The following is a 23,874-nucleotide window of genomic DNA, read 5'->3' on the forward strand; positions in this document are numbered from 1 at the left end:
AGGACGGCCCACTGACCTATAGGACGGCCCACTGACCTATAGGACGGCCCACTGACCAATAGGACGATCCACTGACCTATAGGACTGGCCCACTGACTGGAGAGGGAGGGGGAGGGAGGGAGGGATGGAGTGTGAGAGGGAGAGGGGGAGAGAGAGTAAGAGGGACAGAGACAGAGAGAGACAGATAGACACACGGACAGAGAGGGGGTGAGGGAAGGAGAGAGGGAGGGAGAGAGACAAAGGAGGAGAGGGAGGGAGAGAGCGGGAGGGGGAAAGAGACAGGTCGAGGGGGAGAGGGAGAGAGGGGGAAAGGGAGACGGAGGGAGAGAGGGAGGGAGGGAGGGAGGAGAGAGACAGGTAGAGGGGGAGAGAGGGAGGGAGAGAGGAGGCGAGACTCTCAGAGTGTAATAGAAGTTCAGAGAGATGTCCAGGTTTCTGCAGATATAACCTTAAAAACATGAACATTTTCATCTCAAAAGACATTCAGTATCTCCCTCCAATACATAGGAACCCTATCATACCGAGTGGTGGAAACAGTAACATATTAATGATGTCTGTCTTGGATCTTTAAACGTATGCTGTCAGCAGTGAACTGTAGCTATTCAAATGGCATCCAGTTTATTTGAGCAGATGTGCACCTGTGTCTCTTGATGGCAGAAAGTCAGTGGAAATGTAGGGTTGAGGTTTTCAGAAGAGTCTCTGGAGATTCCAGTGAAAGCACTGTGTGCATTTCTCCATACCAGCTCGATGGGGCCCTCTTGTGTCAAACTAACGCCATAACAATAGGATTCCATGACCACTCTGGTGAACAATAATTTAACAATTTTGGAGTAGTATGCTTTTGTTTCATCAGGATTAACCTTGGCTCATAGATAAATCACAATTACATTTAAAATCTCCTTAATAGGTGAGTGCTGCATGCAGCGCTCAACTGTTTTTAAGTTTTATTCTCTTTATATTCTCCACAAACTTTGGGAGCCTACTCATTGCACATTGTTTCAACTAGAGACTCAAGACTAATTTTAAAATGTTCAGATTAGCTTGGAATCGTGCTCTTCTATTCAAATATTTTTCATATTTTAAACTAAAGATATTCTACTTTGAAATATATATTATTTTACATTGCTAGTCAATGGGATTATAAAATATATTATTTCCTAAAGAAATAATAGTTCTATGAAAGATAAAAAAAATAGCATTGGGATTCCTCAGCCTCCAACTGAACAACATTCAGGATCTTCTTTTTCAGATGTTTATTAAAAGCCTTTTGTTTTTAAACATATTGTCATATAATCTCAGGAAAAACGTGTCAGAAGGGAGATGAAGAAGTGCTGTACGATATCGAAATAATCAGCGTTGATTTAATGCCTCGCCAGCGCCCACCCCTCCGCAGCGTTCGTTTAAAACCTCATGCCACTCACCAGGAATCTCCAGATTGGGAAACCGATATTAATAATAATAATAATAATAATAATGATGATGATGATGAAGAAGGGCAGTCAGTGGAAGTCTGTAACCATGGCGTTTCTGTGCAAAAACAGGAAGAGTTTGGTTCCTAGTGAGAGTCGTTGAACCGTCGTCCGGCAGCGAGCCTCATTGTTTGTCTTTCGTTCCGTCGAGGGTAACCGTTCCCGACGTCGACGGACGGGCGGGGGGGGGTCCTCATCTGCCCCCCGGGTGGTCTGTGTGCATCTCCGGCGTGTACGTCAGCAGGACTATCATCACCCACAGGTGCAGGAGACCCTGCGGGAGGAACAGGAAGTCCACGCGGTGAGCTGGGGGCCCTCTCTGTGTTAGCTCTGGCGTGTTGTTCATTGCTATCCTGGTTTTATGTGCGTTGCTATGTATGAAGTATAGGCTACTTTGAATCAAAACGTATGAGAAAGGTGCTAACTGAATCGAATGCTCCGTTCTCTCTGCACCACTGCTGGAGCTTCAACAGATCCCGGAGTGGTCGCCAAAACTAACAAACATTTACAATACTTCATTGAGCCTGTGTGAGGACATTGACAGCAGCCCCACATCCTGTTGCTGCATTTATATCACGCATTTCTGACCAGTGGCCACTCAAAGCGCTTTACAACATGACCCAACATTCACCCATTCAGGTGCACGTCACGTTCACACACCGACGGCGGCGTCGACCATGACAGCCAGCTCGTCGGGAGCAGTCAGGGAGAGGTGCCTTGCTCAGGGACTCCTAGACACCGGGAAGCCCGAGAGATGGAACTAGAAACCCATCGGTTACCAGCCAGCCCGCTCTACCTCTTGAGCCACACGCCGCCCGACAACAAATGTGTGAGTTATACACATATCACAGAAAGCACACATTTTGGTTGCATTTAAAAAAAATATTCTCATGGCTCGGCAGTTTAAACCCTGTCGCGATGTACAAGAGTCAGAGATACTCACGATGTACAAGATAACAAACACTCTGGCGATGGGGTAGCGTCGCAGGAAGATCCCCAGTCTGATGCTGAAACAAGAACACGGGCCCAGCATTATGGATCGTTCCAGATGCCTCGGACACCAGCCTTCCAGCTTGTACTTGTGACGTAATTTTCTGTCTCGTAGCACTCATAGCGTTCCCGTTCTTCTTTGTGATTGTCTCATGTCATTGGCTAGTCGATGTTATTGTTAGCTACATTAGCCTCTTTAGCAAACAAGCTCGAAAACAAACAACAAACTTTACAATGTGTTGTACGCACAGCAAGACCGTGCGATGCATAAATTGGTGACCGGAAAAAAAGTAATCAAGTGTGTAAGACCATTTAAAATAAATATATCAAAATGACCAACGTGGTACGAATAAATCTCTTTACGGGCGCAGCCATTTTTTGTGCCTCCGTGAAATGCCGCAAGAAAGCTGGGAGATTTCCCCACGTGCAACTCGGAAGGCTGGTGTCCGAGGCATCTGGAACACACCACCAGAAACCGGGAGTGACCCGTCCTAGGGACACGGTGTCGGGGGACGCGCCGAGCAGCGCAGACTGACCTGAAGCGGTCGATGGTGCTGGCCGCCTTGCGCACCTGGCCGTACATGCCGGGGCTGTCCTGGTCGCTGAAGAGCACGGGCGTGGCCCTCTGTCGCGCCCCTGGAGGACCACACACACACACACACACACACACACACACACACACACACACACACACACACACACACACACACACACACACACACACACACACACACACACACACACACACACACACACACACACACAATGGTCAATGGAGTGCATCTATCCAGCGCTTTTTCTAACCAGTGGCCACTATACTTAACAATATTTCCCAACATTCACCCGTTCATTCATACACATTCACACACCGATGGCGGGGTCAACCATGTACGGTGACAGCCGGCTGGTCGAGAGCAGTCGGGGTGAGTGTGTTGCTCAGGGACACCTCGACCCTCGGCTAGGAGGAGCCGGGGATCGAACTAGCAGCCTTCCGGTGTCCAGCCAAATCTCTCTACCTCCTGAGCCACATGTTTGCAGGTACACAGGAAGAATTTACGAATACTGCAATACTCTTTCTGGAATACGGCAAAATAGGGGTTTTAAATGGTATCCAGATTTTGATAATTATGTCAGGCAGTTCATGAACCTAAAAGGTTAAATGTGATCATTATCAGGAACAATTCAGATATCTAAAAAATAAATGAAACCAACTGCAGTAACCCGTGTTCACCAGCGGGTGGCGGTGTTACCCTGTTACATTTCCAACGTGGGGTTGCCCCTCAACTCCTCCCCTCCTACCTGCTCCCTCCAGGCTGCCCATGTGGATGGCCTGCCCGCCGCTCGGAGCCCCTCCCTGGGCGCTCTTCAGCTGCTGCTCCAGCCTCTCCAGCTGGAAGGCCAGGGAGCTCTTCTCCGTGCCCAGCGCCTCCAGCATGGTCTGCTTCTGGATCAGCGTCTCCGTCAGCTGGTGCAGACGGCTCTCCAGCTCCACCTGGCTGCTGCTGCTCAGAGCCTTATTGGTCAGCTGGCCGGGACCAAGGGATGAGTGACAGGTCAGGGGGGAGGGGGGGCGTTGGTAAAGAGAGCTGAGGTGCAGCGGGGGGACGAAGGCGAGGAGGTGAGGAGGTGAGGGGGTCTACCTGGTTCCTCAGCTTCTGGATCTCGTCCTCCCGGTCTTTGATCCGGCTCTGCAGGCTGGCTTTGGTGCGGTGACTCTCCTCCTCCAGGTACTGCAGCTCCTGAGGACACAAATAGAACATTGGTATTGAAAAAAGACTAAAGTGGAACAGAAATCTGGATATCGAGCCATAAAATAAATAATATGATAAAATACGTCTGGTAAATCGAACCTATCCCGGACATGTGCTGCCCCTGCCCCTGCCCCTGTCCTAGCATTAGCTTGGTGTATCTGTCTCCCACCTGTTTTAATGAGGTTAGCGTTAGCTTGGTGTAGCTCTGTCTCCCACTGGTTTAATGAGGTTAGCGTTAGCTTGGTGTAGCTCGGTCTCCCACTGGTTTAATGAGGTTAGCGTTAGCTTGGTGTAGCTCTGTCTCCCACTGGTTTAATGAGGTTAGCTTGGTGTATCTGACTGTCTCCCACCTATTTTAATGCGGTTAGCGTTAGCTTGGTGCTCCTCCCCCACCTGTTTGTGTCGGTCCAGCTCGGCCTCTGCCTCCTGCTTGGCTCTGATCTGCATGGCCTGCTGGTCCTGGAGCTCCATCTGCTGCTGCCTCCACGTCTCCACCTCGCTCATGGCCTGGCTCTCCAGCTCCTAAGGGTAGTGGCACGGTTGTCTTTCAGAAATCCTACAAAGTGAGGCCATGTTCTGTGTACATTTAACTGACGCTGCTCAGGATATGTAGATGTTTTTCTTTTGTTGTTCTTTGCAATTTCTTGTTTTTGTTTATATTATCGCCTTAATTCAGATGCGGTTTTACCCATCCTAAATATCAGCTGCAATGGCCTTGCCTGACCAGAGGTGGCGCTGTGGCTACATTTAAATGTGAGTCTTTAGTGAGCCCCTTTTCTTGCTCATGAGCCCCATGGTAGTCAGTAGTTGAACCAACCGCCTTCTCACCCAGACGTTCCCAGACCCCCTCTGATGTGGGGGCCCAAAGGGGGCCCCGCTCACCTGGACCTCGGCCCGCAGCGCGTGGACCTGGCCCTGCAGCCTCTGCACCTCCTCCTTCTGGAGCTCCTTCTCGTGGCGCATCTCCTCCAGCTCCAGGACCGCGCCCCGGCCGCTGTCCAGGGCGTCCAGCCCCGAGCCCTCCTTCAGGCTGGAGATGAGCTTCTCCTTGGACTGGGGGGGGGGGGGGAGACAGAGGAGAGGGAGTGAGGCTGGAGCTTCTCCTTGGACTGGGGGGGGGGGGGGGGAGACAGAGGAGAGGGAGTGAGGCTGGAGCTTCTCCTTGGACTGGGGGGGGGGGGGGGGGGATAGAGGAGAGGGAGTGAGGCTGGAGACCAGCTTCTGGTTCAGGGACAGCTCCACACTCAGCTAAGAGAAGCCGGGGATCGAACTAGCTACCTTCCGGTGACCAGCCAACCCGCTCTACCTCCTGATCCACATGCCGCCCCAAGATGACATCACCCGGGACCACTGACCTATAGGACGGCCCACTGACCTATAGGACGGCCCACTGACCTCTAGGACGGCCCACTGACCAATAGGACGGCCCACTGTCCTCTAGGACGGCCCACTGACCAATAGGACGGCCCACTGACCAATAGGACGGCCCACTGACCAATAGGACGGCCCACTGTCCTCTAGGACGGCCCACTGACCAATAGGACGGCCCACTGTTCTATAGGACGGCCCACTGACCAATAGGACGGCCCACTGACCAATAGGACGGCCCACTGTCCTCTAGGACGGCCCACTGTCCAATAGGACGGCCCACTGACCTCTAGGACGGCCCACTGTCCAATAGGACGGCCCACTGTCCAATAGGTAGGCCCACTGACCTCTAGGACGGCCCACTGACCTCTAGGACGGCCCACTGACCTCTAGGACGGCCCACTGTCCAATAGGACGGCCCACTGTCCAATAGGACGGCCCACTGTCCAATAGGACGGCCCACTGACCAATAGGACGGCCCACTGACCAATAGGTCGGCCCACTGACCAATAGGTCGGCCCACTGACCAATAGGACGGCCCACTGACCTATAGGACGGCCCACTGACCAATAGGACGGCCCACTGGCCTATAGGACGGCCCACTGACCAATAGGACGGCCCACTGTCCAATAGGACGGCCCACTGACCTATAGGACGGCCCACTGACCAATAGGACGGCCCACTGACCAATAGGACGGCCCACTGACCAATAGGACGGCCCACTGACCTCTAGGACGGCCCACTGTCCAATAGGACGGCCCACTGACCTCTAGGACGGCCCACTGTCCAATAGGACGGCCCACGGTCCAATAGGACGGCCCACTGTCCAATAGGACGGCCCACTGACCAATAGGACGGCCCACTGACCTATAGGACGGCCCACTGACCTATAGGACGGCCCACTGACCAATAGGACGGCCCACTGACCTATAGGACGGCCCACTGACCAATATGACGGCCCACTGTCCTATAGGACGGCCCACTGACCAATAGGACAGCCCACTGACCAATAGGACGGCCCACTGACCAATAGGACGGCCCACTGACCTATAGGACGGCCCACTGACCAATAGGACGGCCCACTGACCTACAGGACGGCCCACTGACCTGCAGGACGGCCCACTGACCTGCAGGATGCGCGAGGCCTTGTGCTTGTAGTCCTGCAGCTCCTGCCGGCCCAGCTCGGCGGCGGCCCGGGCGCTCCTCGTCTGCTGCTGCAGGTCGTCGGCGCGGCGCCGCTCCTCGGCCGCCCGCCGCTCCGCCGCCGTCACCGTCTCCGCCAGAGTCTGCCGCTCGGCCTCCGCCCTGGAGAGACGCACCGCGGCCTCGCTCTGGGGGAGGGAGAGAGAGAGAGAGAGAGAGAGGGGGGGAGGGTTGGGAGAAAGAAAGAAAGAAAGAAAGAAAGAAAGAAAGAAAGAAAGAGGAGCAGTGGGTTGCGATGAGGTTCTCCGAGACATAAATAAAGAATAAGTGAGGGGGGGGGGGGGGGGGGGGGAAGAGGAATAATGTATTGTACGAGTGGAAGCAGGGAAGCACAATGGGAGTCTAACCAGGAACCTCTCGGCTGGAAGTCAACCACCCTAACCACTAGGATGATATTGGCGCTTTCTGGGTAAACAGAGCTGAGGCCATGCCCACAGGCCTCCCATTGGCTCCTACCTGCATCTGTCTGTAGTTGTCCTGCTCTCGCCGGAGGGTTAGCTCCGCCTCCCTCAGCCCCTGTTGCAGTGTCTCCAGGGCCTGCGACTGCATGCTGCTGCCTTCTGATTGGTCCTGCAGCAATCTGAAACCAAGAGGGAGTTCGGGGTCAGAAGGCCATCGTCCGGTAGGCTGCGGGACATTGACGATCGAGCCCGAGACCCTTCCGACTTTTACCGGGACTTCTCGCTCTGCGCCGCCTCCAGTGCCGAGTTGCGGCTCTTCAGCAGCTGGTCGGCCTCGTCCAATCGGATCTTGAGGACCGCCAGCTGGCCGTCTTTGGCAGACAGGGCTTCTGTGAGGTCATCAACCTGCGACCGGAACTCTCGGACCACGCGGTCCGTGGTGGACTGGTCCGAGTTCCACTTGTCGGAGCGGAGGCGGGCCTGGTTCAGATCTAGTGTGCCGAGGGGGGGGGGGGGGGGGGTGAAGACAGAATCATCATCACAAATGATCACTTCAATCATTGACACAAATTCAACATGTATTAAAGAAGGCACTGATCTATACAAAGAATGATTTTATAGAATCCACCTGACATTGTCCAATCCCGATACTGGTGGTCAAGTCAAACGCCTTTGACCATTGGATGACTCTTATTGGATGCTCTTAAGTGCAACCAACTTTTAAGTTTAAAAATGTACAAAAAGCAAAAATTTAGGAGGAAGCCTATATAGACTATACCAGTGGTTCTCAAACTGTTCTACTAGTGTACCGCCTCCGAGATATTTTTTAAGCTGAGTACCCCCTTCACCGGCCCAAAACATCTGTAAAAAAATAAATACAATTAATTAGGCATGTGCTTTCTATTTGGCAGTTTAGTGAGGAAGATGAGCCTGGGCTTCATGCATCTGTTGGCTAATGTCTCCCCTCAAAAGAAGCAAAACGCCAGGGGAGGGTCAGAGCATGGAGAGGGGAACCCCACTCAAATACATTCCTCCTGAAGCTGACCACAGTTTGGCGTTTCTGGACGCGCCCTCTTTTTCACAGATTCTCCTTCCTCCTTGTTGTCAGATTTACGTTTTCAACCACTTGTCCATTTACTCGATTCTCTTTTGTCTAGCTTTCAGATTATTGTTATAACTGTACGATTTTTTTTACAGGCGAAACCCTTTCACTACTCAAAATTGCCCCCCCCAGGGGTATGCGTCCCCCCGTTTGAGAACCACCGATATGGACCATACTGCGATACAAGCCTCCATACCTAAAACCTAAAGCCGTGTGTCCCGGTCCCCGGGCCCGTGCGGTCGACCTACCCTCCTGCATGGCCTTGGCCCTCTGGATGAGCGAGGCCATCTCCTGGTTGAGGGAGGTCACCTCGTTGCGCAGCAGCTGGTTCTCCAGGCGCAGGCTGGACAGCTCCTGGCTCCGGGACTCGTCCGGGAACAGGGGCTCCGGTCGGCCCGAGTCCTGGGGGGCCGACAGCCCGGAGTCTGAGCCGTCGGGGGTGTCTGGGCGGAGGAAGGTCGACGGGTTGAAGGAGGAAAAGGATCAGAATATATAAGAGTTTATAAATATGTTGATGTCGGTGGGGGGGAGGTAGGGGGGCCTTACCCCCATCCACCCCTCTTAATCCCTTACTTTATGCTGTACGTCCTGGCACTTAATGTACACACTTATAGAACTCAGTTATATAGCATCTTAAGGAGGGATCGACCGATATTGATTTTTTTAGGGCCGATCAATCAGCCTTAGCCGATAACCGATACGCTGATACCGATTTTCTTGAGCCGATACTACCCTGGAAATCCAGAGTTCTCACGAGAGCACAATTTGAATTTGCTCAGCTAGTCACTCTGGGAACAAGCAATATATACTTGTGTATATTCTGGGCCTCCTCTGAACATTAATCAATCACATCGATGTATCAACATATCACTAATCTTAAGTATCTTGGCTGCATATGGGGAATGGTTAAGGTAGCAATTGTTAGTGCTTGGCACTTTGTTCTATGAACATCCTTACTGTGCCGACAGCGATATATTGTTGTTTCTCTTTCTTCTGCCAAATGTATTTACTTGAAGTCGCTTTGGATGTAAATGTGAGGTGAATATGAAAGCCGGAGCACTGAGATAGTGAGACGGATAGGGTGAGATGACACTCGATAAAGAGAGATAGAGCGATAGCAGCGATGAAGAGAAAGTGAGCGAGATAAACGGATGAAGATTGAGAGAGATGCAGATTGAGCGATGAAGACAGAGCTAAACAGATGAAGACTTAAAGAGATGTAGAGAGGGGAAAGGAGCAGAGAGGACGAGTGAGATGTCAGAGACAGAGTTAGAGTGCAATGAAGAGAGATAGACACATGAAGATATAAAGAGAGATACAGAGATGGAAAGCGACAAAGAGAAAGAGAGAGAGAGAGGGAGAGATACACAGACAGAGCTATAGAGAGAGACGTAGAGCGAGATCCCAGAGGGAGAAAGCCGCTTCCAAATGGGCTGCCATGACTCCAGACAGCATCCAATCAGCTAAAAGAGGCTCCTACCGCGGCCGGGGTCCCGGGCAAGGCCCTCCTCCGACGTTTTCATGCTGTGCGTCGACAAGGAGCTGAGGCTGGACGCCCGGGAGATCCCAAGGGTGGAGTGGGGCGTGGAGGTCCCGGAGGCCAACGCGCTGGACATGGGTGTGGAGGTAGAGGGCGGAGCTTGGGGCTCCACCACGGGGACAGACACCTTCGGGAGATCTCGCCTCACGTCCTTCCGGTCGCTAGTGGCGGCCGGCGGGTCCGAGCTGTTGAGGAAGTCAAACAGCATGTCGTCGTCCACGTCCTGCTCACTCTTTTTGCGCCTCACAAAGCCCGAGGAGGCTCTCCCCGTGTTGGTGGAGGAGGTCGCTCCGACACTGGAGGAGCCCAGGGGAGTGGTGGTGTCGGGGTTGGTGGAGGAGACGATACTTGCGTTGGAGAAAAGAGGGGCGTTGGTTCTTTTGATGTTGCCAGCTGCCGCGGTGATGAAACCTGGCGGATCGTGGAGCGATTCGTAGTTCTGCTGCATCCCAGGACCGTCCGTCCGGTACCCGGAGGTGGCGTACACGGAGGAGAGCGACGGATCACCTCCGTATTCAGCTGCCAAGGCATTCTCCTTCTGCAGGGCAGTAGCGGCTCCTGCGTCCACTTTGTTCAGGAAATCTTCCGCTTTCCCGGCCAAGTCAGTGAACCAAGACATCCTTCACCCTGAGGGAAGACACATTTCGCCAAGACTTAAGGTGAGTTTTCTGCAACAGCTAACAAGCGAACCAATGCAAGTCGCACGGATTCCAGCTAGGCCTACTACTACAAACGCACAAACAGTATCAATCTTCTACAAATCGATGAGTCAACGTCAGCGAATGTGGAAGGAATCCACAATAATGTCAACCACCGTCTGCATCGCCACAACCCGACAGTAGTCCCAGTTTAGAGTCAACTATTCTATAGCCTCAGAGCTAACAGCATAGCTAGCCAGGTTCAAAGCAGGCAGTGACATACCGTTCACGACGCGCAGTATAGACAACGGGGAGGTCCGACTGTGTGGCTATCCCGTAGGTTTCATCAGTGAGTGGAAAGAGGTTTATTCAAAGAAAAGAGACGCTGAGTGTCATCATCTGTCAAAGAAGAGATTGTTGATCTGCTCTCCCATACGTGGACCAGGAAGTGCTACCGCAAGGACCCCATAACAGAACGCCCCAAACAGGGCCCGACTAAAAATCAACCAATGAGATGGTGCTAAATTGAATAGGCTTTCTATGTGTAGTCACTGTGTCAATATTTGCAGTAAGATCCCACTAAAGTCGTATATGACGGCTCAGTCTTTGGCCCTTATACAGAACTGTCGCATAGTCTATGCATTACTTTCAACAGGAAACTAAAAATAGGTCAAATATGAATTACTAAACTATAATAAAATCATACCATTTAAAAATCCCCCACTTATATAAAATAAGTACCCATCTTATTAGACCGTGAAAGAGACAAGGACACAAAAGTGTATGAAACAGTGCCTTTTATTTATTTTCCTCGCACTCACTCCAAAATGCATATTTACATAGCATGCCACATCAATACAAGAACCGACTATGGACACAGTCGAGGACACTCTGAGCTCATCGGAGAGCATCGGCGGGAAACGGGTGAACAGGTCTCTCGAAAAAAAAACGCAGAAAAAAAAAAAAGTGGAAACAGTATCGATAAAATTAATTGAAAAAAATAACCACCCAAACGTTTGCTATTAGGAGTCGTTTTATCAGATTAAAATAAAATACAAAACCCTCCTCCACGATTTAAAAACGATGGGTTAGCCAGTACGGCGTAGATTGGCCAGTGTCGGGATATAGCACCGACACTGGTTATCCCGGGAAGACGCGTTAAGTTCTATGGATGCCCTGGTTTTTGACAGTGGTGCTTCAGTGTTGGTCGGATCAGGGGAGCTGGTGAACTCCTATACTGTCTTAAACCTGTAAAATGCCAACGTAAAAGTCCCCCTGCTTAAGTTTCTAAACGCTGTCCTTGTTTAAAAAAGTAAACACGTCTTTTCAAGGAAGAAAGATGCATTGAAACGGGACTGGCAAGCAGTGACGTAGAGATCAGAATCGCGGGCAGACGAGAAGTTAAATTAACAAAAGTCCTGGAAAGAATTGAAAAAAATAAAATTTATTATACGAGTTTTGTATAATGTATGTAATGTGTGTTAAAAAAAAAAAAAGAAAAAAAAAAGACAATAAAACGGACAACAAAATATAACCGGACAGGTTTCCTCCGAGAAAGTTCCATCGAGAGAAGGGAAAAATAATACTAATTTTGTCGTTGCTTAATCAGCATTTCCTCTCTGAAGGGTTAAACAGTCTCTTGTATCGGCACACACACACACAACTTTCACGTTTCCACGCATTCGCACAATCCTCAATCGCTCATACACACACACTCCCACACACACACACACACACACACACACACACACACACACACACGCTTATACATGCAATGTAGTTCTGAGGCCGAGAGATCAGTCTTGGAGGCTAGCTGGATCTATTAGGGGCCTGATTCACCTGTAGTGGCCATCTTGGATGTAAACCCTAACTGCAAGCATTTAGATCCAAGATGGCCGCCCGGGAGCCGGGGTGGGCGGGGGCTGAGATGGGTCCGTGGTGGAGGGCTAGATGAGGCCCCTCCTCTTCTTGTAGTCCTCCAGGTTTAGGGAGCGGCGTGGGGCGCCGTCCTTCACCGGCAGAGCGTTTGAGCTCACCGACAGAGACTTGGCCTCTGCAATACGACGACACAGACGGACAACGGATTAAACCACATACCTTCTTCAATTCGTAATCGCTCTAGACTCTCCTGAACGGATGCCCCCCCCCCCCCCCCCACCCATTGGTATTTTCTACCAATGGGAGTTTTTAATATAGCCTAAAGAAAAATAAAGATTAAATCGATAATTGATCCCTAATCAATGATATATCGATGATCAATCAAGGACATTTCTAAAAATGCCCATAGCTAGTTTGATTTTTTTTAACAAACGACATTAAAAAAAATCTGTAAAAAAAACAACAAAATAAACGGGTCTTCTGTGCACCTGCGTTGGGAACCTGCAGGTCGATCTTGACATCAAAGTCATGGACTTTGAAGAGGTCCTCGGAGAGGTCGCTGTGGATCTTGGCTGCGTCTCGCTCCCGCTGGATGGCTAAGAGCTGAACCAAGACAAAAGCATGGGTATTGTGTCGTTGGGGAGCCTTCTTTCAAACTCTGGCTAGTTACAGGTATCAGTACAATTGCAATAATTGATTTGATTTAACTTGTTGTTTAGAGCAAAAACATTAACATTCAAATAAGTACAACTCAAAACGAAACTAAAATAGTTTGAAATTATCAAAGAAAACAAAAAAACTAAAATAGAGAGTAGCACCATCTATAGGTGGGCTTTGGTATTGCAAAAATATACAATTGAAAACCAAACTCACCTTGTTCTTGTCCAAGGCGTTGGGGTCCATGATGGACGAGCCGGAGCCGTACTTCTGGTCAAGGTGGGCCAGGATGGCTATGTGCACGGAGGGGTCCCGGGCCTGCGCCGACACACACACACACACACACACACACACAACACCAGAGGTTTACATCGGCCCCGTCCTGGTGGAATACCCCCCACAGTGCGACCCCACTACAGTGGTTCCAACGCGCTCCAAGGACCCGGGCGCGTGGTCGGTGGGGTGCTCCATTCCCAGCCCGGAGGTACCGGGTTCCATCCGCCCAGCGCTGCGGTCTGGCTTCAGGCGGCCGTGAGCAACCAAACCCCAGGGTTCCAAGACCAAGCCTGTTCTCCCCTAGAGGACTCAGCAGAGAGGTCCTCAGAAGAACCCCCTTCTCCCCAAGGAGACTCAGTAGAGAGGCACTAAGGAGAACCCTGTTCTCTTCTAGAGGACACAGCAGAGCGGTTCTGAGGGAGACTCAACAGAGTGGTTCTTACGTTGGACACCATGGTGGGCTTGCACTGTCTTCGCGTGAACGGGTCCATCTGTTGGTTCTTTGTGTTCTGTCCTTCGGCCTATGAGGAAGCAGAAAAAAAAAAAAAGGTCAGCTGACCTGTTCACTAGCCAATGAGGGCTCTCCGTAGTTCCGAGCAGCAGACGGGCTCGTGATCGGGACTTACGACAAGCGCTTTCTCCGACTCTACGATGTTCCAACTCCGGTTCCTCTGGTTGATGTAGCTGGAGAGAGAGAGACGAGCGGGAGACCAACACGGTTAACACACCAAGGAGGACTAGCCAAAAAGAGTTGTGCAAATGTTGACGTCAACTTTGATTTTTTGGATTTAACCTATTAGAGACATGGATGCAAATCTTCAGCGTATATAAAATTAACGGGCGCTGAAACGAGTATGTAAAACATCAGCATTCTAACTCAAGGTAACTTTACAAACTATTGTTTACTGTCCCTTTACAGTCTGTGTTGTTTAGTCACTTTACAGACTATTATTTACAGTCACTTTACTGACTGTATTGTTTACAGTCACTTTACAGACTGCATTGTTTACAGGCACTTTACAGACTGCACTGTTTAGTCACTTTACAGACTGCATTGTTTACAGGCACTTTACAGACTGTATCGCTGGATTGCTCAAAGAGGATCACAGCAGCCGACTGACCTGATGGCGGAGATGTTCTTCGTCCTCTGACGGTCCAACATCTCTGCCCTCTCCTCCAGCGTGTTCAGCTCTTCCTGGATCCCCTTGGCTTTCTCCCCGTCCCCGCTCTCCTCCGCCATGGCCTTTGATCAAATGCAAAAAAAAAAGTGATGATTAGATCATGCAGAAGACAAAGTCTACCCGGCGTTTTTTTTATCATCGATTCACATTGCGCAGATGTTTGTGCATGACGTCGTAGTCAAGGCGGCAGGCGTGTGTTGCTTAGGCGGCCGCAAAAGCTGTAAAGTGCTGTGGGAAACCCTGGAGATTAAGTGAGGTTTGCGTTCTTATCGTGCTGCTGCTCGGTACCTTGTCTTTGAAGAGTTGGGTTTTCTTCATGGCGTAGTTCGACGGCGCCTTTCGGAACCGGTCCTTCTCCTTCACGATCTGTCGGCAACAACCGTAAGATAAAAAAAGTTATTCTTTGGGGTGCCTCGGTATAATGAGGAGAAAACAGAAATAGAATACAATAGAATATAATTCTCTTTATTGTCATTGCACATCGTACAGCGGAATTTAAGTAATCCAGACGGTAAGATTCACAACAAAATATAAGAAGAGTAAAAAATATATGCATAACAAATAAAGATCAAATATACAGATAAATAAGAATAGCAGCTGAGGTTAACGGTATTGCAAAGTAGTTGGGGGGGGGGGGGGGGGGGGGGGGGGGACACTCACGTCCTCTATGTCTTTATCGTTGAACTTGTGGTTCATGGCCTCTTTGATGGACTGCTCCTTCTTGGTGATCTCGTCCAGAGTCGGGACCTGCATGCTGGCGACGACCATCTGCACAGAAAAGACAGAATGTCAGGCGTTAATCAGGCGTTAACCAGCTGCTCCTGGGTAGGACACGAGGACAGAAAACATCTTAAATGGTGACATATTATACCACCAGGTGTGAGGGTGATTAGCCGTTACAAGCCGTTTTGAAAATCTGCCACAAGTGGGCGTGTCCACCTAGACGTATGACGGACACATCTAGGTGGACACATCCACCTAGACGTATGACGGACACATCTAGGTGGACACATCCACCTAGACGTATGACGGACACATCTAGGTGGACACATCCACCTAGACGTATGACGGACACATCTAGGTGGACACGTCCACCTAGACGTATGACGGTTACATCTAGGTGGACACGTCCACTTGTGATGTCAGAGGAGGCTGATTTTCAAAACGGCTTGTAACAGCTAATCGAGATGAGAGAGGGGGAGGGGGGAGCCTCTCTCATCTATACCACCATCACAGCTGGTGGTATAATATGTCACCTTTAATGCATTTTAGCGGAACGGAGATGAGCCACCATGAAACCAAGGAACTGGATTCATGTGGATGAGTAGAGGACATTCCAACAACATATTCAGAACCAGCTTTGGTTGTCCACTTACGGCCTCCTTCCACTTCATGAACTCGTTGTCCGTAAACTCCTGATTCGACACAAACTCGAGCCGGAAGACCCTCGTGTCGCCACCGTGCCTGATGGATCAGAGTTAAAAAAAAAGGTTCAATACCGAAGTCCTAAACGCAGTTGCGACAGAAAATCAGCTAGGATAGATTAAATCCTGGAGGTGCCGACCGTAACTGCAGGCCTTTGTTTGTTCTCGTCGTTCCGAGCTGGTACACCTTCGCCGTTTCCACCACGTCCACGATCTCGGCAACCTGGAAAAGATGAACACCGATGTTCACCTCCGTAGAGGAACTGGTGGAACTCTGGTGGTGACGATGACCTTATGGTGTCACTAGTCACGTTTAATAAAAATAGTCACGTCTAATAAAGCTGGAGCGATAATGAAAGTATACCCTGTAGACGTTTAATAAAGATGGAGCGATAATGAAGGTAAAGTATACCCTGTAGACGTTGAAGATGGAGCGATAATGAAAGTATACCCTGTAGATGTTTAATAAAGATGGGCCGATAATGAAAGTATACCCTGTAGACGTTTAAAAAAGATGGAGGGATAATGAAAGTGAAAGTATACCCTGTAGACGTTTAAGATGGAGCGATAATGAAAGTATACCCTGTAGACGTTCAATAAAGATGGAGCGATAATGAAAGTGAAAGTATACCCTGTAGACGGGCTTGCTGCTGCTGTTTCCGATGCCTATTCTGACGAAGCAGCCGGTCACCGTCTTGGAGAAGAAGGGCATGTGGCACCAGCGCTCAAGCTTGTGTCGGGACAGACGGACGCGGTTCAGCTCGTCCGGGAGGGACACGGGCTGGGACTTGGGCGGAGTATCCTCCTTGCTACAGACCACAGAAAACACCACCACGTTTAGCAATCTGCAGGGAGGGAATCTGACATCTGGCTGTGAGACTATCGACTTCCGTTTTCGTGGTAGGATTTATAAATTTTTGTTCATAGTTCCCTGTATGAATCTTAGTGAACACTGTACTAAATATGTCATCTGTGCTTTACGTATAACTGCATTCACTATCCAAACTTGGTTGCATTTTTAAAAACATTATTTAAATATATAGCATGTTCTTTAATTGACAAATCGGAATGTACGTTAACTGAATGAATTGTATTAGTCAACCTTCTGCCCATGGTTGTGTGTGAAGTTCCCTTCCTAGCCTAAGAGTGACCCGAGGCCGTCCGGCAAAATTGCAATAATCCCGCAAAGGAAAAGCGCCACTCACTCGTCTTCATCGTAGGACGAAGAGCGGGAACTCCGGTCGCTCTTCACTGACGACTTGTCGTCATCCTCCTCTTCCTCCTCCTCGTCGTCGGAGTAGACCTCGCTCGTCTTCAGGGGCTCTCGCTTGGCCAGGAGCTCCGCTGCTCGGCAACATGGGAGGGTCAAAGGTCACCGTTTGCAACAAAACGTCTACTACAGTTGAAGGTAAATATGTCTGCCATATAATTATATAGTATACCTAACCCTTTAGCGTCGTTTGAAAAGCGCAGTGTAAATAAAGCCCTATGCGATGGACCAGAATGCGATGGACCTCCCACCTGTTCTGTTCTTCTTCTTCTCCCGCTCGGCCTTCAGCTCCTCCATGGCCTGGGACTTCTTGTCCAGCTTCTCATCCCGTTTGGACCGCCGCTCCTTGTTGTGTGACATCACCTGGCGAGGAGGAGGGGGGGGGGGGGGGGGAGCTTGAGAACCACCCGGCAGCTCAGACATGGTGGTTCCGGGGTACGCTACTAGCAGCTGGGGTGTATGGCGCTTAATCAAATTTAGAGCGTGATTTCGATTTTAGCGTCAAACGATCACAATACGAAGATGGACACTCACCAGTGGCGTGTCCTGGACCTGCGATAGCTTCCTCTTCTCCTGCTCCTCCTCCTGTTTCTTCTTCTTCTCCTCCTTCTCCTTCTTCTTCGCCGTCTTTAGTTTCTTCTTGATCTCAAACCTGTGGCCACACGGAGGGAACTCTCAGAGCCAGCGCTAGCTATTCTATCATGGGGTGGAACCCTACGCCCTTTCGTACCGAAGACATTCGGTACGAGTCTTACGGTCCGGCACACGTGTGTACCAAACGAAAGCAGCGTGGTTTTAACCAATTGACATGCAGAATGATTGTGTGTGCAGTATCCCCCCCCCCCCCCCCCCACTCCTATGCACCCATTGCATGTTGTACATCCTGGCACTTAAAGGCACCCAGTGCAACTTTATGTAAACATTCAATGAAAAATAAACATTCTATTTGTAGTCTTTTTTACACGTAGTAAGTTTCAATAACTCCATACCATTACATATCGACATTCAAGGAGCAAAGATGAGACGTCGTTGTGTGGTGAGAACTGATAGAAAATCGTAAACAACAACAATCGCCGGTGGGGAGAAGCCATTTTTCCATTGACTGGAAGCCTGCTTTATTTATTGTAGGTTACAAAAAATAAAGAAAATGGCGGCATTGTTGTTGTTATCGATTTTGTATCAGTTCTCACCACACAACGACGTCTCATCTTTGCTGCTTAAATGTCGGTATGTAATGGTATGGAGTTATTGAAACTTACTACGTGTAAAAAAGACTAGAAATTGAATGTTTATTTTTAAGCCTCGAAAGTTGCACTGGGTGCCTTTAAAAAGAGTACTTAGCATTGTGTAGCATCTTATCCTAGCGAGCTTTGTTGTACACGGGGAATGGGTTAACTAGAGGTTTTTAGTGCTTGGCACTTGGTTCTATGAACATCCTTACTGTACCGACAGAGATATAATGTTGTTTCTTTCTTCTGATCAATGTATTTATTGAATGTCGCTTTGGAAAAAAACGTCTGCTGAATGCCAAATGAGGAGAAGTGAGGAAGATGAGGAATTAATTGTCATATTTATTTTTATTTTTTAAGAACGGTGTTTTCTTGACGCAATGCGGTTGCCACCACTCACAGAAAAACTTTAGATTACTGCAGAGTGAAAGCATGCGAGTATCAGAGAAAGGTTGTTATCTCCGAAACGTTCGCTTACAAAAGCGAATCTCGCCTCAGCCTAGCCGCATGTGAAAACGTAAAGCTTTTCGCTTTCCTTCCTCTCCTACTTCCCCTTTCTTTCCCTCACCTCCTCCTTCCACTCAGTCTCTTTCCCTCCTTCCTTCTTTCTTTCCTTATCCGTCTCTCTCCCCACTCACCGTCTCTTGAGCACCTCCCTCTCCGCTCCCCCCTCCCCCTCTCTCCCCCCTCCCCGTCTCTTGAGCACCTCCCTCTCCGCTCCCCCCTCCCCCTCTCTCCCCCCTCACCCCTCTCTCCCCACGCACCGTCTCTTGAGCACCTCCCTCTCCGCTCCCCCCTCCCCCCTCCCCGTCTCTTGAGCACCTCCCTCTCCGCTCCCCCCTCCCCCCTCCCCGTCTCTTGAGCACCTCCCTCTCCGCTCCCCCCTCCCCCACACCCCTCTCTCCCCACGCACCGTCTCTTGAGCACCTCCCTCTCCGCTCCCCCCTCCCCCTCACCCCTCTCTCCCCACTCACCGTCTCTTGAGCACCTCCCTCTCCCCTCCCCCCTCCCCCTCTCTCCCCCCTCCCCCTCACCCCTCTCTCCCCACTCACCGTCTCTTGAGCACCTCCCTCTCCGCTCCCCCCTCCCCCTCTCTCCCCCCTCACCGTCTCTTGAGCACCTCCCTCTCCCCCTCCTCCCCGTCTGTTGAGCACCTCCCTCTCCGCTCCCCCTCTCTCCCCCCCCTCACCCCTCTCTCCCCACTCACCGTCTCTTGAGCACCTCCCTCTTCTCGATGCGGTTGAAGAGCTCCTGCTCGCGCTCCTTCTCCGTCATCTGCTCCAGGCGGGCGCGGTCCTCCTCGTCCCCCATCAGGTCCTCCCCGTAGCCGTCCCGGAACACGTCGTCCTCCGAGGAGGACTCCGAGTCCGAGCTGGAGGACGAGCTGTTGGTATCCGAGTCCGACACCTCCCCTGGGAGAGGGAACGCCGTGTTAGACGCGGGGGGTCCGACTCCCGGTCCGGAGAGTTCGAATCCCAATACCTGCAGTCTAACCTGAAGTCGTCCTAGCCGAAGACCCCCCCCACCCCATAACCCCCCAACTGCTACTTCATGACATGCAGATAATGTGGCCAAATCATTTACATTAATTATACACTTAATCGCAATTAGTCAGTTTGTGTCCTTTTAAATTCATATTTAAAATATATATACGTGTGCGACAAATTGCTTTGAATTGTATTTGTATCACGTTGGCCATACGCATTCATACAATATTCATATTCAATAAAACACAACTATCCATTACTATCCACAGGTCCCCATGGCGATGGGGAGTCTCCATCCACCACAGCCAGGAGCCACCGTAATGTACGGCGAGAGAGCATTAGCTTTAGCATAAGCGGCTACGTGAGGTCGACCCGGGATAGAGGACTAATCAACTAATCCGCCTCGACGCTTAAAGACTCACTCATCGTCTCCGTGGTAACTGAACTGTCAGCCGCAGAACAGCATGTTTATTGTTTAAAAGCCATTCATCCAGAATGTGTTAGCCACATTTTATACGGCAACCCTGCCCCTCAATATACACGGTAGGGCTTTGACTTTTGCCCAAAAATCATATTCAAAGTTTGTTTGTTTATTCATATTCGAATATATTCAAATATTTATTAATAATATTTTGACCATTAAATGACCTCAGTAAGACCTGGATTGGGCTTCACGAGGTTTGTTTACCGGCGTTGCTATGGTTACCGGTCCTGCGTGTTCCAACGGTTTATTAGGTTTCTAATAAATCGCTGTCTAATCAATACTTCATTCACTGCCTCGTCCGTGGTCACTACAATATTATGAATAGACTGCGTCGGGTTCTCCGACGTCGCTCCCTCTTGGCCTGCCATAACAGGTTCCAATATTAAGGGCTGCCTAATATTCGTTCGAATTTTGATTTATTTTTTGATAGTCTTTATATTTGAATAACGAAGTTCGGAGTCAAAGCCCTAATACACGGCCCCAACGTACTCACACACAACCACACAAACTGGAATGTGAGGTCCAATATTGAAGCTCTAGGTATGGGGAGTTCTGCACGGGTGCTTATGGTCTATCTAGGGTTCTCAAGGTGTACAACACCTTTACAAACGCAACACAAACACGATCACTCCTGCTTTAACACCATGCAGTAATCTCACAGGTCAGCCCGTGTCATTGCAGAACCCAAATGGCAGATTTTGAGGAATAGCCAACCATTCAATCCAAAAGTCTTGTCCATCAATGAGAACAGCATATATTTGATGGCAGTAGGTCAAATATAAGGACGGACAACAGCACTTGATTTTAGATTTAATTATCGGGCGCTGAAAGTCTGAGAGTCTACAGAGTAGCCACATTGTTCTGTTCACTACACGCCGTTTTCCGTTGTCGACCCATTTTCAACCCCGTTCCCTGGGATGTCCCTAACCGGCAAATCCCGCCCGGTACGGGGGCAACCGTGCTGGCACCCTTGGGAGCGACTCACCCTCCTCCGGCGCGGAGCTCTCGGCCGAGCTGTCCCCATCGGAGCTGCCGGACGCGGCGGCGGCGGCCTTGTGCAGCTTCTTCTTGGAGGCGGTCTTCTTGTCCGAGCCCTTCCCCGGCTTCACCTTCTTCTTGCCCTTGGTGCCGCCCACTGTCCACTGGAGCGGGGGACACGAGGCGTTAGGGTCATAGGGGGAGCTGACTGAAGATGACAAACAAGGGGCCTCCTCTCTTTCCGTCGGAGTAGAACTAACCGCGTGGGATTCAACGTACTCTTAACATTCCCGTTTAACGCTTGGATCGTGTTTTGAATTTGAAGGAAACGATTCAAGACCAACCCCCCCCCCCCCCCCCCCCACTGTTTTTGGGAAATACTTTCCCTTATATTTACGATTTTCTGTGAAAGAAATAAAGATCTCTATTTTTAGTAAAATATTCAGTGGCCTGAAAACCTATTCTGTTATGTTGGCGAGAACAAATCCGATTCATAAAATAAAAAAATTGGATTCTTTTTAGTAAAAGTGGAATGGTTGCATAATACAAATTGGGGGGGGGGGGGGGGGTGTTAAAGATCAGCCTATAAGGTCTTTCAAACACTAGCTGTGAGTAGGGCTACACTGGACTTCGTTTGGCACCTAGGGGTACAGTGGCTGTTAGCAGAGATGGGTGATGGGCACTAGACTTGCGGTTGCCTATATTGCATGTTTTCTGTGCACCTTGTCCGAACTTATCCCTAATTCTGTCTGTTTTAGTGTATTGATGTGACTCTGACTGGCTGCCTGGTCTGTCGCGTGACTGGCTGCCTGGTCTGTCACGTGACTGGCTGCCTCGACTCCCCCGATGGTCACCAGCAAGCTCACTGGCTAGCACGCCATTACCATAGACATTCATTCATTTTTCTTGACTAAATAATTGAAATGTTTACTTGTATTCAAATGCAAGTCAATGATGGCACCCATTGCACCCTCTATTTCTTCAATGCCAATCAAGCAAGTTTTTTCTTGCCCTCTGGGGGAGGGGGGGGTGGAGGATTAGGGGGGTTTCCTAAATACATGGTCTGTGAAGACCGTTGCGACATTGAACTGTGATTACGGGCGATACAAATCGAACGATAACGCACCTCGTCGTCGCTGTCTGACGTTTCAGAGTCTGAAGACGCCGCCGCCGTCGGCTTGCTAACAGGCTCATCCTGTTCGTCCGAGTCTGTCCTCTTCCGCTTGGCCAAAGAGAGCAGCTCCTGGAGGAACAGAGGTGTGAAACGCAGATTACAGGCCGGGCAGAAAACAACCAAAGAAGGCTTTGACAAACAAAAGTACAACAGAACCAGAAGGTCTGGGAAAGGCTTGATGAACAAAAATAATTAAATTGACACTGTAGTTATTTGATCAACACAGATCGTGGTAATATGAGAGTCACATTACTGAAGGAATCGGTGGAGAAGTTGATTACCGACATAATAAGGAGAAAATACAGAAAATACTTCAGTCCCGTCCATGCACGCCACCGTATTAAAAGACAACAGCATCTTACAACTCTAGGGGCAACATGTTTTTGCCCTGTACAGACGGGTGTTTGATGGACATTGCGGCAAAACGCCATCAAAACACTAAGCGTCTGCACCAGCATCCAGTCTTGCTGCAACACGGCAGCAAGGCTGTGGTCGAAGCGGACCACAGCCTCACGGTGCCATGCTTCCTCCAGGAGAGTGTTTGTCAACAACACCAACACAGACGTCCAACCCTGCGCCCGTGACGTCACGGCGGGCAAGGTGTTTTACTGCGACCCTCCCCGTGGCGCCATCACAGCCACGAAACGCACCCAAACATTTATAACAAGTCATTGCGCCATGTGTCGAGCAATCGATGGACACCACGTCAGTGCCACACATCCCAACATAACACGGATGTCCCACAGTTATTAACCCCCGGAACGAGGCCCCCTGCGCGGTGCCCAGTAGGTCTACTGCTGGGGGAGATGAACTATGTTTAGCTCCTGCGTTAGCATTGGTGGCTAATGGGTTCATTAGTCACTACTACCCGAATCATTTAATTCGGCTTTCGTAGAGAAGCACACCCGTTTCAACCACGTGCAGAACAGGATTCGGCGGGTGTGGAACCATTCGTATGCGACTGGGTTTGTGTTGGAGGAGGCCGTCGCTCTCGCCTTCCTCTCCTCAAGAAGAGCGACCATCAGCGGCTGGCCTCGTCCCCCCTCATCGGATAGCAATAGCTCCTAAAAACCTCCAGATGTCGACCACCGAGGAACACTCAAACGATCCTCAAAAGAGCTACAAACATCCCTTACCTGGTCCAGGTTATCGTCGCTGGCGCTGTCTTCCGAGTCGGAGTCTATCACGACTCGACCTTTCCGTTTCTTTACATTCACCATGATTAGCTGCCGAAGCTAACCCGCTAGCTACCTCTGTGTCGTCTGAGTGTTTGGAGGTAAACCGTGCGCATGCGCAATAAGCATGTTATCCGGCCATGCCAAACCGTTTTCGGTGTTTTATGATGAACACAGACGAGGAACATCTCAGGTGGGT

At 50.1% G+C, this 23,874-nt stretch overlaps 2 protein-coding genes across 2 annotated transcripts; both read right to left on the reverse strand.

The window, feature by feature from the left end:
• Nucleotides 1-1,238: 1,238 nt before the first annotated feature.
• On the reverse strand, nt 1,239-10,941 carry golga5 (golgin A5). The gene is made up of 13 exons (XM_060051468.1): nt 10,746-10,941; nt 9,765-10,451; nt 8,533-8,727; nt 7,454-7,673; nt 7,238-7,361; nt 6,706-6,909; nt 5,093-5,263; nt 4,604-4,732; nt 4,100-4,198; nt 3,759-3,984; nt 2,996-3,095; nt 2,413-2,476; nt 1,239-1,743 (listed from the first exon to the last, which is right to left on the reverse strand). The coding sequence occupies exons 2-13, from the start codon at nt 10,441-10,443 to the stop codon at nt 1,663-1,665; spliced, it is 2,292 nt and encodes a 763-aa protein (XP_059907451.1). The 5' UTR covers nt 10,444-10,451; nt 10,746-10,941; the 3' UTR covers nt 1,239-1,662.
• A 303-nt stretch (nt 10,942-11,244) lies between these two features.
• rtf1 (RTF1 homolog, Paf1/RNA polymerase II complex component) lies at nt 11,245-23,783 on the reverse strand. The gene is made up of 18 exons (XM_060051494.1): nt 23,637-23,783; nt 22,453-22,569; nt 21,334-21,490; nt 19,585-19,789; nt 17,683-17,800; nt 17,400-17,511; nt 17,084-17,222; nt 16,510-16,687; nt 16,019-16,101; nt 15,831-15,918; nt 15,115-15,222; nt 14,743-14,820; nt 14,395-14,516; nt 13,900-13,957; nt 13,717-13,794; nt 13,214-13,315; nt 12,829-12,943; nt 11,245-12,515 (listed from the first exon to the last, which is right to left on the reverse strand). Exons 1-18 carry the CDS (start codon nt 23,718-23,720, stop codon nt 12,409-12,411), a joined length of 2,049 nt encoding a protein of 682 aa, XP_059907477.1. The 5' UTR covers nt 23,721-23,783; the 3' UTR covers nt 11,245-12,408.
• Nucleotides 23,784-23,874: the final 91 nt, after the last annotated feature.

The sequence above is a fragment of the Gadus macrocephalus genome, chromosome 5, assembly GCF_031168955.1.
Source record: "Gadus macrocephalus chromosome 5, ASM3116895v1".
Classification (NCBI taxonomy): domain Eukaryota; kingdom Metazoa; phylum Chordata; class Actinopteri; order Gadiformes; family Gadidae; genus Gadus; species Gadus macrocephalus.